Source organism: Hypomesus nipponensis, chromosome 17 (genome assembly GCF_054491055.1).
Source record: "Hypomesus nipponensis isolate SF chromosome 17, ASM5449105v1, whole genome shotgun sequence".
Lineage (NCBI taxonomy): Eukaryota > Metazoa > Chordata > Actinopteri > Osmeriformes > Osmeridae > Hypomesus > Hypomesus nipponensis.
Genome location: NC_140377.1, coordinates 3450238 through 3463825, shown reverse-complemented (window position 1 = coordinate 3463825; position 13588 = coordinate 3450238). Strand labels below are relative to the sequence as shown.

Sequence of the window (13588 nt, the reverse complement as noted above, 5' to 3'; positions counted from 1 at the left end):
ATCACCGCCGCGAAAAACCAGAATGATCACAGAACCTCTGTGTAGGCTACCTAAACATTCTGACATGTGAGAACACACAGAAATAACTCCCCCCCCCACACACACACACACACAGGCACACAGTAGGAGGTGGTGAAACAGTCCTCTCTCATCTCTCCAGTTTGCACCTGTCAGGGAGGAGAGATACTGAGTGACACAGGGCAGTAGGCCAGCCCAGCCCAGCCCTCCACTCCACATGCATGCTGAGGACTTCTAGAGGAAAGCTTCAGGAGAGGGGCAGCAGGCCACAGTGGGAGCTTGAGGCCGTGGCGGCTTCTGTCTCTGCGTGTCTCTGGCTTCGACAAAACGCCACAGAGGGAGGCACCTGTTACCCCGTGTTACATGGGCTTTTTGATCAAGCTCATCTGCTGCAGAGAAACATGCTGCCTGCTTGCGAGGCTATAGCCCACAGAGGGGGGGAGGAGGGACAGGGGAGAGGGGAGAGGGGGGACAGGGGAGAGGGGGGGGACAGGGGAAAGGGGGGACAGGGGAGAGGGGAGAGGGGAGAGGGGAGAGGGGGACAGGGGAGAAGGGGGAGGGGGGAGGAGGGGGAGGGGAGAGGGGGGGACAGGGGAGAGGGGGGAGGGGGGAGGGGGGAGGGGGGAGGAGGGACAGGGGGGAGAGGGGAGAGGGGGACAGGGGAGAGGGGGGACAGGGGGGGCAGGGGAGAGGGGGGGGACAGGGGAGAGGGGGGACAGGGGAGAGGGGGGGGACAGGGGAGAGGGGGAGGGGGGAAGGGGGAGGGGGGAGAGGGGGGACAGGGGAGAGGGGGGACAAGGGAGAGGGGGGGCAGGGGGGAGAGGGGGGACAGGTGAGAGGGGGGACAGGGGAGAGGGGGAGAGGGGACAGGGGACAGGGGGAGGGGGGACAGGGGGGAGGAGGGGAGAGGGGGGAGGGGGGAGGGGGGAGAGGGGACAGGGGGAGGGGGGAGGGGGGGACAAGGGGGAGGGGGGACAGGGGGGAGAGGGGACAGGGGGGACAGGGGGAGGGGGGACAGGGGGGAGGGGGGACAAGGGGAGGGGGGACAGGGGGGAGAGGGGACAGGGGGGACAGGGGGGACAGGGGGAGGGGGGACAGGGGGGAGGGGGGAGGGGGAGAGGGGGTAGGGGGGAGGCAGGATGTGTGTGACGCAGGAGAGTTAGGGGGTGGATCGGGGACGAGCTGTGGAATGCACCGCTGGCTTTGAAGACCGCAGGGCATCCAGCCAGCTGCCTGGTAACAGGTTCCTCAGGGCATCATGGGGGGTTTACCTGCAGGAGGCAGTTTTGAAGATGAAAATAGCTGACAGTGTGACAGTTGATAAATGACACCTTGTATGAAGAGAAATGTTTTTAGATTCTTATTCACAGGGGGAGGGAAACTCGATAATGGATAGCAGAGTGCTTTCTGACCTTCTGGCATATTCTCAACATGTTACACCAGTCTTATCTTTTCTGTTTTCTGCTCTCTTTCAGTGTATAGTACAAAAGGTGTAGAACAGCATCTCTATTGGGTCACAACTTGTAGACAATTAGGCTTTAACCAGCCCCACTTGGAAAAAATCACAACAATCACTGAAGCAATGTTTCTCCATGAGACATTTAGTTTAAAAAAAATCTTACTCTGATATTGGATCATTCTTAGACATTTAAACAGAATCTCCAATCTTTTTGCCATACACTTTACAAGGCAAACATTATCATTGCCTCTTCTAACAGCAAATTAGCATTCTTTGTTTTGTTTGTAACGAGGCTGTTTCATCATGCTCATTTTAATTCAAACAAAGAATTTTCCAACAACCACTTATTTAAATTGTAGTCTTGTGAATCTCTCAAATGAGTTTAATATGTCTTCATATTTATAATTTGATCTAATAAGACTTAAGAATAAGAATACTTTAGAAGTTCCATTCCACTGTTCCACTTCTACTTAACAATATCAATGAGGACAAGTGACACTCTTAATTCATAGACCAGTTGCCCTGCATTGTCACATCTGTATTATGACTAAATCATTATTATCTGTTTGGCGTACTTGCTCCCTTTGTAGCAGACACAGCTACTGGACTTCAGTGGGCCAGTCCTATTAAGGATATTTGATAAGACTAAGATTAGATCATACAGATTTCATGGGTGAATCCATGCAGTAGAAACAGTGTAGGTCTCCACACTACAACATCAACCTCCAGAGGGCCGACATCTCTCAGTCTGAACGTCGGCCCACTTTGGAAAGAAAAAGACAATAAGGAGAAAGAACCTCCGAATGACATTTCAGACAGAAAAATTAGACTTTGCTGTAGCAACAGGCTCTGTTCCATTTATTTGTGCAAGTAATCTTATTTCAGCAGGTGATCAAGGCTGCATTTTGGAAGGTCTGGGTTTGAATCCGCTAGTGTGGATGGAGAGTCAGAGCTGCTTTAGAAAGGAGACGTCTGGCAAGGCCCGGGAGACCACTGCCAGTCTCTGCTTCAGCATCTCCAGGGGAGAGTGACACATGACCCCTCTAATCCCCCCTGCCAAGACAGAAGATGGGGATAGAAGTAATACACAGCATAGCAAGGGAGGGAGAGAGAGAGACAGTGCATGAGAGAGAGAGAGAGAGAGAGAGAGAGAGAGAGAGAGAGAGAGAGAAATAGAAATAGAGAGAGAGACAGACAGAGAGAGAGGGAGAGGGAGAGAGAGAGAGACAGAGAGAGAGAGAGGGAGAGGGAGAGAGAGAGAGAGACAGAGAGAGAGACAGAGAGTGTGTCAGCAGACTGAGATCAGCCTCCACCCACAACACTCCATTGAGAACAATTAGCTTCTGGAGCTTCACCTGCCTTGTGTCTAGATTAGCTCTGTATACCCTGTCTGTCTCTCTGTTCCCTGGCAGATCGAGCCAGGGTTTTACATCTCTACAGCGTTTACTGGTGTTAGTTTCCTGTTCAGACCCCCGGCTGTTTCTGATCCCGATTTTGCCAGTAGGTTTGGGATTCTGTGTTTCGTTTGTAAACCTTTGCCTGTCCTGGTATTCTGAGCCTGCCAGACTTTTTTATTCCTATTATTGTGGACCTGATTAAATCCTCAACATCTTCAATCTGCCTTGGTCTTCAACTGATTCCCTTTTGCTTTGTACCCGACAGAGAGACTGTGTGTGAGAGATACAGAGAGAGAGAGAATTACCTATTGAATTACAGTGTCTTTGCCATTATCTTTCCCTCAGACTCATCATTCAGTGATGAATCACCATCGCCTAGCTGATAGCGAGGTGATTCTACTCAAACTCACTAGATAAGACATCACTAACTGGAAAGTAGCCACAAGGTTAGACATGCAACAGACAGATGGAGGAGACCGAGGCAAGGGGAGGGAGAACACGCGTCAAGTCAAGACTGGAGAGAGAAGCACTGAGACAGACTACAAGGACAAGAAGCTGGGTCACTCGTTGATACACAGACTACTCAGCCTTCCTCCGCTCAACACACAGGAGAGGGCATAGAGGGAAGCTTGAGGTTGCTAGGCAGTGGACAACATGGTCCCCCCCCCCCCCTCCAGCCAATCTTGATTATGTCTCCTCCCTCTCCAGAATGCAGCCCCCACCCCTTACCTCCTCCAGCCCACCTGGGCCGTCGCTCAGGTTCCCCCTCCCCCCCCGGCACCCCATGCCTCCACGTTCAGCCCGGTCACTCCCAGATGACCCGGGCTCTGGCTCTTTGCCTCTCTCGTTCCCAGAGCACACAGGAGGACGGTGACGCAGCGTGGCTGAAATGACTAACGTTATCATGGAGGACATCTGCATGGCAGAGTCTCTCCCCTCTCTGTCCTCTGCCCGGGCCCTCCAGGGGGCCTCCTCACCTACCCTTCACAAGGGCAGCCGGGGCCTGTGCCGCCTCCCACTCCACTCTGACGTGGGAGCTTGCTGCAAGCCTCAGGGGAGGTGGAGAGGAAGTGACACACAGCGAGGGAGGAAGGAAGGGAGGAGGACACGGGAGGCTGATGGAGGTGAAGCTTTTCAGAAAAGAACATTGAGTGAGTACAGCCCCTTCCACGTCAAGTGTCTACTGTTTGTTTCATTTTCAGGATGGAAGGCAGGCGAAAGAGCCTTGATCCATGATCATCCAGCACAATTTAGACTCGACTGTTTCGTGTCAAATTCTACCCTTATTTTACACCTCACACCCACCTAACCTGCTACACATTCACTGCCCACACATCCACTCCCTGCACCACAGATTATTCGGACTGTCCAATCCCCATGTTACTTTTGTTAGCATTTTTAGTACTTTATACCCATGACTCGTCTCCCTCCTTGTCACTTCCAATGAGCCAGTGGTGACACTACCATGTGGCTAGGCTGCCATCTTGCTCAGCTTCCAACCCTGTCACCTGCAGTCTTGGCACAGCCTTAGGAGCAGCCGTTCCTTCGCTAGGATTTCATTAGAGCGTCTCTCAGAGTTGCTGTCTTTGTCAGACGTCCAGGGGAAGCTGAACCTGCCCCATGTGCCCCATCTGCTTCAGCAGCACAGCTGGAGCAGACAGGACCACACTCGCCTGGAACCCCACGGAGCCTCGCAGAGGAGGTGAGTCTTTCAGCCCTGGCAGAGTTCCATGCTGGACTTCATGCTGACATATGTGGCAGTGCAGGCGGAGAAGGGCATGATTACCGCCGGGCAACAGGACGGCTGGGAGACACGAATGTGGATGAACACCCGCTTGGCTCATGAATCATTTAAACCATTCTGAGTGACAGATTCAAGCCACTAGCTCCCTTGTAGGATTTTGGTTTGGTTTCTTTACAAAAGATGTGTTGAATGTGTTTCTTTTGAATTTGGAGAAGCAAAATGATAATGATGTCTTTCCAATTTCCTGTACATTGGCTTCTCTCCTTCTCTCTCTCTCTTTGCAAATCTCGTTGTGTTTCACCCGGCCAGGTGTTAATGGGTCAGGTGTGAATCTTTTCTTCATCTCTAGCCTTACCGTGTAAACACAGGTCAGGCACAAAGGAGCCCAAGCAAAGTCTGTGTTTTCTCTGGCTTCTTACCGAAAGGCCCGTTGTGCCTTTTTAATGAGAGAGAAGAAAAGAGAAAGCTTCTATTCAGAAAAAAATAAAAATAAATGAAATCTGTTCATTCGGAGGCCGCTGCCAAATCCACTCACGCACACCAACACTGCCGGGCACAGCAGGAGCTCCCACCAATCACAGTCCGCTTTCCCATCGCCCATGAAGGATGGCCCATGGGGATCTGGGTAATGGGCCGACGCCACCTGTGCTGGCAATGCCAGGGACACAATGGTGACAAGTGTCTGGGGGGGGGGGGGGGGCAACGTGCGGGTCTGTCCTGCGGTCTCACCCATCACTGTCCCTCCTACCGCGTGGTGCTTTCACCTTGCTGGGACCTTTGCTTGCACATAACTCAAAATTCCCTTGTCTTGTCTCACAGGAAACGATGAGTTACCGGAGCAGGCGCGTGTGAGAGGCTGTCCTGGGTCTAGTTTAGAGAGCAGGCTATTGTGTGAGTCGATCCAGATGTGTTGCTAATGTGTGTTTGTTAAGAGCGGGTCATGTCCTCTGCCTATGTGTGTAAATTTGCAAGAGAAGTATTGTGCACCTGACAGCTTGAAATGTATCATTACTATTCAAAAGGATGCATCAATTCACTTTGGAATGCCACAACCAGTGATTTTAGCTTCAAAAACCACAAACAGCTAATATGCATGGATGCATGCACGCACGCGCACACACACGCACGCACACACACACACACACACACACACACACACACACACACGCACACAGTGGATAAATGGCGGATAACACACAACAGAAGACCCCACGAGAAAGCCTCTGTGTGCTCAGGGTTCATTTCACAGTCGGCTGATCGCTGATCAGTCAGATTCTCACAGCCCTCCTCTAATATTCAGATCCTGGGTCAGGTCCAACTGCAGCTCCTACACCCACGCTTGGTTCTACCAGGGTCGAAAGGTCTGCAAGGTTGACTTTGTCATGTCTGTTAAACACATTGAACTGGTTCAATTAGAAATAAAAGCTATTTTGTGGCTACTTTGGCTCCTGAACCATTGCTCACAGACCTTTTGTATAAGGCTGGGCGTGAGCAAAGCGCTAGCAGGTTCAGAGCACCCAGTACCTGACAGGAAGAGGCATGGGAGGTGGACGAGCTGTGAGGATGGCTCTGTGTTTACATTATTCATAAAGAAACTCAATGAAAGGCACACAACAGCGCCATGCTCAACGTGTTCAATTATTGAAGGAAACCAAGATCTCAGGGAGGCCCCTCTCTCTTTCATCTTGCTCAGGTTAACTCTCCAGAGCGTGGCTGTTCTTTGTTTTCCTTTTTACTACCTCCTCGGTTTTTTCTCCCCCAGCTCAAAAACTCTTTCTTTCAACCTAAACTTTTGCTCCTAGCACTTCCATTTCTCGTTCCTCTCGGCAAGGAATCGAAATATTCCCTGCTAGTTTCAAAATACAACAACCTAAGGGGATTCAGAAGCAAGCAGACTTCTAACGGGTTGGCTGCACACGTCACATCTGAAGGTGAACTGTGCCAATAATGGACAGGTAATAAAATATGGATTTCAAGGACGCCAGATCTTGAGGCTTACCAACAGGTTGGGAAAATCACAGGATATGTAATCATTTTGTGTATATACTGTGTGTGTGTGTGTGTGTGTGCTTGTTGCATCAGGCTGAATATGAAACCAGCTAGAATGAAAAGGAAACAGCTGGAGTGAAAGTTCTGCTGATTAGCCCTCCTACAGAGTCAGGAGAGGAGAACCATCGTCAGCCATGAATTTCAAGTTACTTCCTGCTTGTGTCAGCTGTGCTGCTCAGTGTACACATTAACTTGGTCAGAGACCAAAGTCGCTGGAGCAGAGAGCTAACTCAATCCGCCCTACACAGATAACACCAGAAATCATACTTTACAACACAGCCAGTGAGCGTTTTTCCCAGGGCATGGAGAAAGGTAAATCCCCAGCTGTAATCTGCACTGTAGAAACAGCTGCTTCACGTCCTGGCCTGTCCGGGGCTGCAGAGTCGGTATCATCTAGACGTGTTTGATCCAAGTGGACACCATAGCAGCTGGCAGGTGTGGTGGAAATGCAGTGAGGTGAAATTCAAACAGCTTCCATAATAGAAACATTCCATTGATGGGTTTGTGTTTTTAGCACAGGGCTCATTGTCGTCCTGCAAAGTAACCTGAACATCGAGAAGCTTCCGTGTCTAATCACTCCAGAATGCTGCCTGCACCACCACAAAGTACCAAGTGCATATATAACGCATGGATTTGATATGATTTGACAGCAAACAGACAGATCGAGGACTGGAAATGTCCAAACGAAACGTGTGAGTCTGCTCTGGAGTGTAAGGTGAATCACATTGATTTGTTTGGCCCCTTTTTACAAGCACTGCAACAGAGGCGCCAAAAGGTTGAGGTGGAAAAATCGGTTGTAGTAAGATAGGAATTGTGACGGCTTAGTGTGGCTGTATTTCTGTCGCTACATGGTATTTAATGGAGCATTATATTGTTAGTTATTAGCTACATGGTATTTAATTTAACTTTACTGTAATTCTTTATCATTTATATCTGGTGAAGTGTATTTTTTTTTTGTGATTTTGGGTGTTTTATCTGATGTGAACGTGAAACCGTCACACGCTTTCTGTGAGTGAAACAGTAAGAAACAGAAATCGCCTTTTATTTTGGAAGCAGAGCGCGCCTATCCTTTAAAATACTTGAAACAGTAATGTCCCTTTCAAGGGGTTGTCTGCCGCAGCCTCATTCTATCTTTTCTGATCTCCAGCATGAAGTCACGAAAGCTCATTTCAGTAAATGCATGAGCACCTCCTCTTCTCAAACGGGATGTGAACACGCGCATAACGCAGGTCAGTCACAGCATGCGCCCAGTGTGCCACAGCCACGTACAGCTCCCAAAAGAGAATGCTAATGGTATTCATAGATGACAACACCTTCCATTAACTTCCCATCGCAAACAGTAACCTTTTACAGGCCTGGAGGCTTCACGTATGTAACCTTCTGAATATGTGTGTGTGTGTGTAATCTGCAGAACCTACTGGGCTTGTTTTCAGCAGCTTGTTATTGAAGGTGCATGGCTGTGGTCAGGCAGGTAGCGGCTGCGTCGCTGGAGGGCAGCACCACAGGCATAGAAATGAGCAGTGGCCACTGACCATGTCACGAGGCCCTCGTATGGTTCGGACTAATGGACGGCAGCTTGACATGCTGATCTCAGAGCGGGGGGGGGGGGGGGGGGGGGGGGGGGGGGGGTCTGACTCAAGAAAAGCCCAGCTCTGTTAATGACATTGCTGTGGTTCAGGCCCCTGCTCCGCCCCCCACACTGCCTGGTGTTTATCCCCGGGAAGATCGATAGCTTGTGCTGGGCTATGGAGTGTTGCCTCTGATAGGTCAAAAAGAGAGAGAGTAAGGTCTGCCGTTTATACATTACATTTAGCAGATGCTCTTATCCAGAATGACTTACAGTAAGTACAGGGACATTACCCCCAAGGCAAGTGAAGGTGGAGTGCCTTGCCTAAGGACACAATGTCATTTGACACGGCGGGGAATCAATCCAGCAACCTTCTGAATACCAGCCCGACTCCCTCACCGCTCAGCCATCTGACTCATCTGTTTATCATCCAGGTGAGCTTCAACTGCCATGAGCCGCTCTCCCATTGTCTGGCTGTGGGGCTGGACTGGAAGGTTGTTCAACAGAGCTCTGTTCCAGATGGAGGAGAGGGGGGCAGAGAGCCCCGACAGAGGGGCGGAGGGTTGGCTTCACACAAGGGGTTGGAGCAGCAGAAAGCATAGACTGGAGAGAGAAAAAAGGCTGTAAACAGATTGCATGGTTATCACAGCGAACAGAGGTGAACTGCATGTATATTCGGGAAAACACGTACATAACAATTTTTTTTGAATGGAAACGTAGAAACCTTGAATGACTGCCACAAGGCTCACTGCAGTGAAAACCACTCTATGTCACGCGTTCTAAAGCCAAGAAATACAAAAGGCCGTAAAGGTCACTGATTTAATTTACATGAACATAAAACGTGTTTCTGAAACTGGTGCTCGGTGCGAGAAGAATGCAATATTCATGAAGAACTCAAGGTCATAGGCATATGGGCTAATCTCTTCCCTGTGACTGCTGTTTGAGTTTCTTTCTCCATCAAATCCATCATCAACAGCCTCGTTTTACACGATCAAGAATAACATGGCTAGACTGGACCTTTGGGCAAATTGCTTACATTTGACGTGAATAACTAAACACGTCCACACACGCATGTCTGAGCATACACTCACAAACACAGTCACGCATCACAAAAACGCTACACATTTGTTCATTGGGCGAACACTTTGGTCCTAAGTGGTGTACGAAAAGTGCGTAATAGTCAGTGCAGCAGGTGATCATGGACTACAAGTGCACAACTGGGTGCCAGGGAACACTTTGTATTTTACAACACAGTTCAACCACAGCACCGCATTTCAATATACAACATTCCATAATGGGATTTTACACTGCTTAGTACATTAGAGACTTTGTAAGCTGTACCTTAATGGCGGTAAAAGGTTGGGGTCTGTAACCGTTAAATGTGTCTATGACACAAAGTTTTGCAGTGCTGAGAGTGAAATAGACCTCAGCAAACTACAGCAAACACCTAATGGATTTATTGATTGGAAGGCTGTCTGGTAGTTCCTGGTCACTGTGATAGATTCAAGAGACTGGAGGCTGCAAGAGGCTAAGCAGAATTATTGCCCTCATTTATATTCCCCACCATACCACCCCATAGCCTTTTCTTTAAACCAACCATCCCTCTCCCTCTCCCTCTCCCTCTCCCTCTCCCTCTCCCTCTCCCTCTCCCTCTCCCTCTCCCTCTCCCTCTCCCTCTCCCTCTCCCTCTCCCTCTCCCACTGTCTGTCTCCTTACTCTCTCTCCTTCTCTTTGCCCTCCCCACCACCAGAGGGGGGGTGCTGCTCACTGTCTCTCTCTCTCTCTCTCTTTCCTTCTCTCTCTCTCTCTCTCTCTCTCTCTCTCTCTCTCTCTCTCTCTCTCTCTCTCTCTCTCTCTCTCTCTCTCTCTCTTTCCTCTCTCTCTCTCTCTCTCTCTCTCTCTCTTTCTCTCTCTCTCTCTCTCTCTATCTCTCTCTTTCTCTCTGTCTCTGTCTCTTTCAGCTTTAGTTCAAAGGACTATATACTGTTAAGCCTGTCAGAACCAACTCAGGTCTCACATGTACACACTAATTTGTATAGACATGCACGCTATCACACAGACTTCCTCATGCGCACCCACACACGAGCACACACACACACACAGACAAAAACACACGTACACACCTTTCCCCTCCCCTTTCTGAATCTCAGTCTGACATTCAGTTATGTCCTATAGTGACACTGTTCTAAATGTAAGGGTAATGAATTAGCCTGAGGGGAGTCTTTTGTTGTGATGCGGGAGTAGGCTAACGAGATTAGCCCAGACACAGAGGGTCCGCGCAAGACATCAGGCCTCCGCTTGGGAGAGAGGATAATGCGGACTCTTGGCATCTCACTCGCTCAGGAAAAAATCATCACTTCAGGTTCAGACTGATCTGAACACAAATCGACCAATCCGACCCAATAAACGCTTAACACAAACATGTCCCGTTTGACACCCATGCTGACAGGTACCTGAAACAAATACACACACAGACAAAAATACAAAATTGTCTATGTCGTCACTTGATGGAGGGTGCCAACCTTTAGCCACGCGTACCATGAACCGCGCGGGTCATTAGGATGGCATGGACAGCAGAGTTTAAACAAACGCACAGTAACCCACCTCCTGAGCTAGTCTTCCAGATAGATGATACAGTATCCCTATTGCAGATGAGTGGTTTTAAACCACGACTCCAGGGAGGTGGCCTGAGGGCATGTTTTTGATGAAGCACCGTCCACGCAGTGTGGAGCTGCCTGGTCTCACACCTCGTTACGGTACTGAGCTCGAAAATAGAAAAGCCCCGTATCTGCTTCATTACAGACCCAGTCGTGAGTGCTCAATATAAGGGAGTCAGGTGGCTGAGCGGTGAGGGAACCGGGCTAGTAATCGGAAGGTTGCTAGATCGATTCCCGGCTATGCCAAATGACGTTGTGTCCTTAGGCAAGGCACTTCACCCTACTTGCCTCGGGGGGAATGTCCCTGTACCTACTGTAAGTCGCTCTGGATAAGAGCGTCTGCTAAATGACTAAATGTAAATGTAAAATGTCAATATAAATGCCACGTTCAATGCTGAAACTAATGAAAGTCATCCATTTTTGATCAAGACATGGACACAATGGGTTGGCCACGGTCACGGCACAGTAGCTTCTCTTATGAAGTGACTGGGGCGACACCCCTCGAAATGTGCCGTTAACAAAGAGACTGACAGCGTTGAGAAGCCACTGAATTTAAAACGCTGATGGTTCTGTTGTAGACCGAATGTTTAATTTCAACAGACGGTGGAGTAAGAGAGTTAAGTATGAAGCTGAGACTCGTGGTTGACACCTCAAAGAGCCCATACTGTAGTTCCCCAGTGCCTCTTCATCCATCTGTCTCACACACACATATGCCCTGGAAGACAACACACACACACACACAAACAATGCTTCCCTCTCTATGCTTGAGTGAGTACCATTTGCTTTGAGACAACATAGCAGAAATGAAATGCAAAAATAAAGTTTCAAAGGGTGTTTGGATTTTGGTTTCACCTCAGAGAAAACAGCTGTCACTGTCACAGTATTACACATGATCAGGGGAGCTTGGAAACAGACAGAGAGAGAGAGAGAGAGTGAGAGAGAGTGAGAGAGAGAGATAGGGAGAGAGAGAGAGAGAGAGAGAGAGAGAGAGAGAGAGAGAGAGAGAGAGAGAGAGAGAGAGAGGATGGTTGGTAAAAAGAGATAGGGAGATGGGAGAGATCAGACGGAGTGAGAAGGCTGTCCTCTGGGTTCTGGCCCACTAACTGAGATAGATTCCCTTCACAGTCAGAGGCTCTAACTATGGCCACCACATGGCCCACACCAAAACCACTGAGCTCTAAAGAGCCTCAAAACTGCAGCGAGAATGTGCCTCCTGACAAGATCTGGGGCCAAGACGACTTTCACCTCAAGATCCATATCCACGTCAAGTGTAGAATCTGTTGACCAAACTCCGAATGGCACATCTGCTTAGAAACACATCACGCACGTGGAAGGATGACAACTGTCAAGGAGGAAAGCCGTGAGAACAAGTTCACGGTCGGAGTTTACAATCAAAGAGCGGGACTTTCCGGAGCCAGGCCTGCGTTTGTGGGAGAGGGAAGGTGCTGGGAGACTTACGGAGGTGAAGTTGTGTGGCCCGCAGGGCTCCCCTCTGTATTTGCAGGACAGCAGCATGTCCTCCAGCTGGTGGCTCAGACGGTCCATAAACTCCAGGTTGGTGCCTTCAAAGTTCCTGGGGGGCAGAAACAGTCTGAAGTCGGAGAGCTTCCTGAACCAGGCCTGGTGGTCGTCCTGAAGCAGGTCCAGAACCAGGGGACGGACAGTCCGATTGGCCAACAGCAGGCCCAGCCAGTGGCCCGCAAAGTACAGGTCGCTCTTGGTGAGCTTGTAGAGTCTGATGGGGTTGTTGTTGCAGATGGTGACGGTGGGGAAAGGCAGCTCCTTGGCCCACTCGGTGTGGATTCGCGTGTAAGTGGGGAAGGAGAGCCAGTGAAGGAGGCGGTTGGAGGACCAGGACAGGAGCAGGCCCAGGGAGGTGCACAGAGCCAGCAGCCAGAAGGTTCTGTGTCCGATGGAGCCGCCGGGCACACACACCTGCCTTATGCCGTGCAGACGTGTCCTCGCCAGCAGGGCGGAGGTGATCTGAGAGAGGCCGGGCTTTACCGCAGGGCGCCGGGCGCCCCTCCGAACCACCGCGGGGGATCCCCGGCGGAGACAGTGCCCCTCCAGAGCCATGGCTGCCCACAGCGCTCCTACAGCCGAGGGGAAGGCTTCATCTCCCAGCCAGGCCTCAGGGGCTGGGGCCCACATGGGGCTCCAGGGTAACGGTATCCCCAGCGCCCACACCAGGGTGTGCGCTTTTCAGCCTTCTCCGCAGTCGCGGGCGTACACGCACAGCCCACTCCTCTCTGAGAGCTCTCACACACGCGCGCGCGGGCGCATGCACGGACACACACTCATACACAGTGTCTTCTGTTAGCTGTTGTCCTGAGTCTTGCTTTGCTCCCCTATTACTTATTGGCCATCCCCCCTCCTTGTATCTGTCTTCTTAGTCCATTTAGGTTGCTTGACCTGAGACCACTCCACTCGTTCGACTCAGCAGAAAAAAAGCAGCCGAGCAAATATGCTCGGAGCGAGGAAGCTTCCGCCTGAGCGACTCCAGCATCCAACACGGTTAGTTTGACAGAACGAGACGGAAAGAGACAGAGAGAAGGATGGGGGGGAGGGAGGGAGGAAGGAGAGGGGGAGGAATTGGGAGGGAGGAGCAGAGGAGGAGTGAAAGCGAAAGGGGGGGGCGGGGAAGAGGATGAGGAGACAAGCTAAGCAGCAGTGACCAAAACAGGAAAGAGGACGTAG

At 50.5% G+C, this 13588-nt stretch overlaps 1 protein-coding gene across 1 annotated transcript in view; it reads right to left on the bottom strand.

Annotated features, from left to right (window-relative positions):
* Positions 1–13042, bottom strand: part of asic2 (acid-sensing (proton-gated) ion channel 2) — a 60617-nt gene extending 47575 nt beyond the window's left edge. The window contains exon 1 of the mRNA XM_084678528.1: positions 12350–13042. Within this exon, the coding sequence (XP_084534654.1) occupies positions 12350–13042 (693 nt within the window). The remainder of the gene's footprint in view (positions 1–12349) is intronic.
* Between the last annotated feature and the right edge of the window lie 546 nt (positions 13043–13588).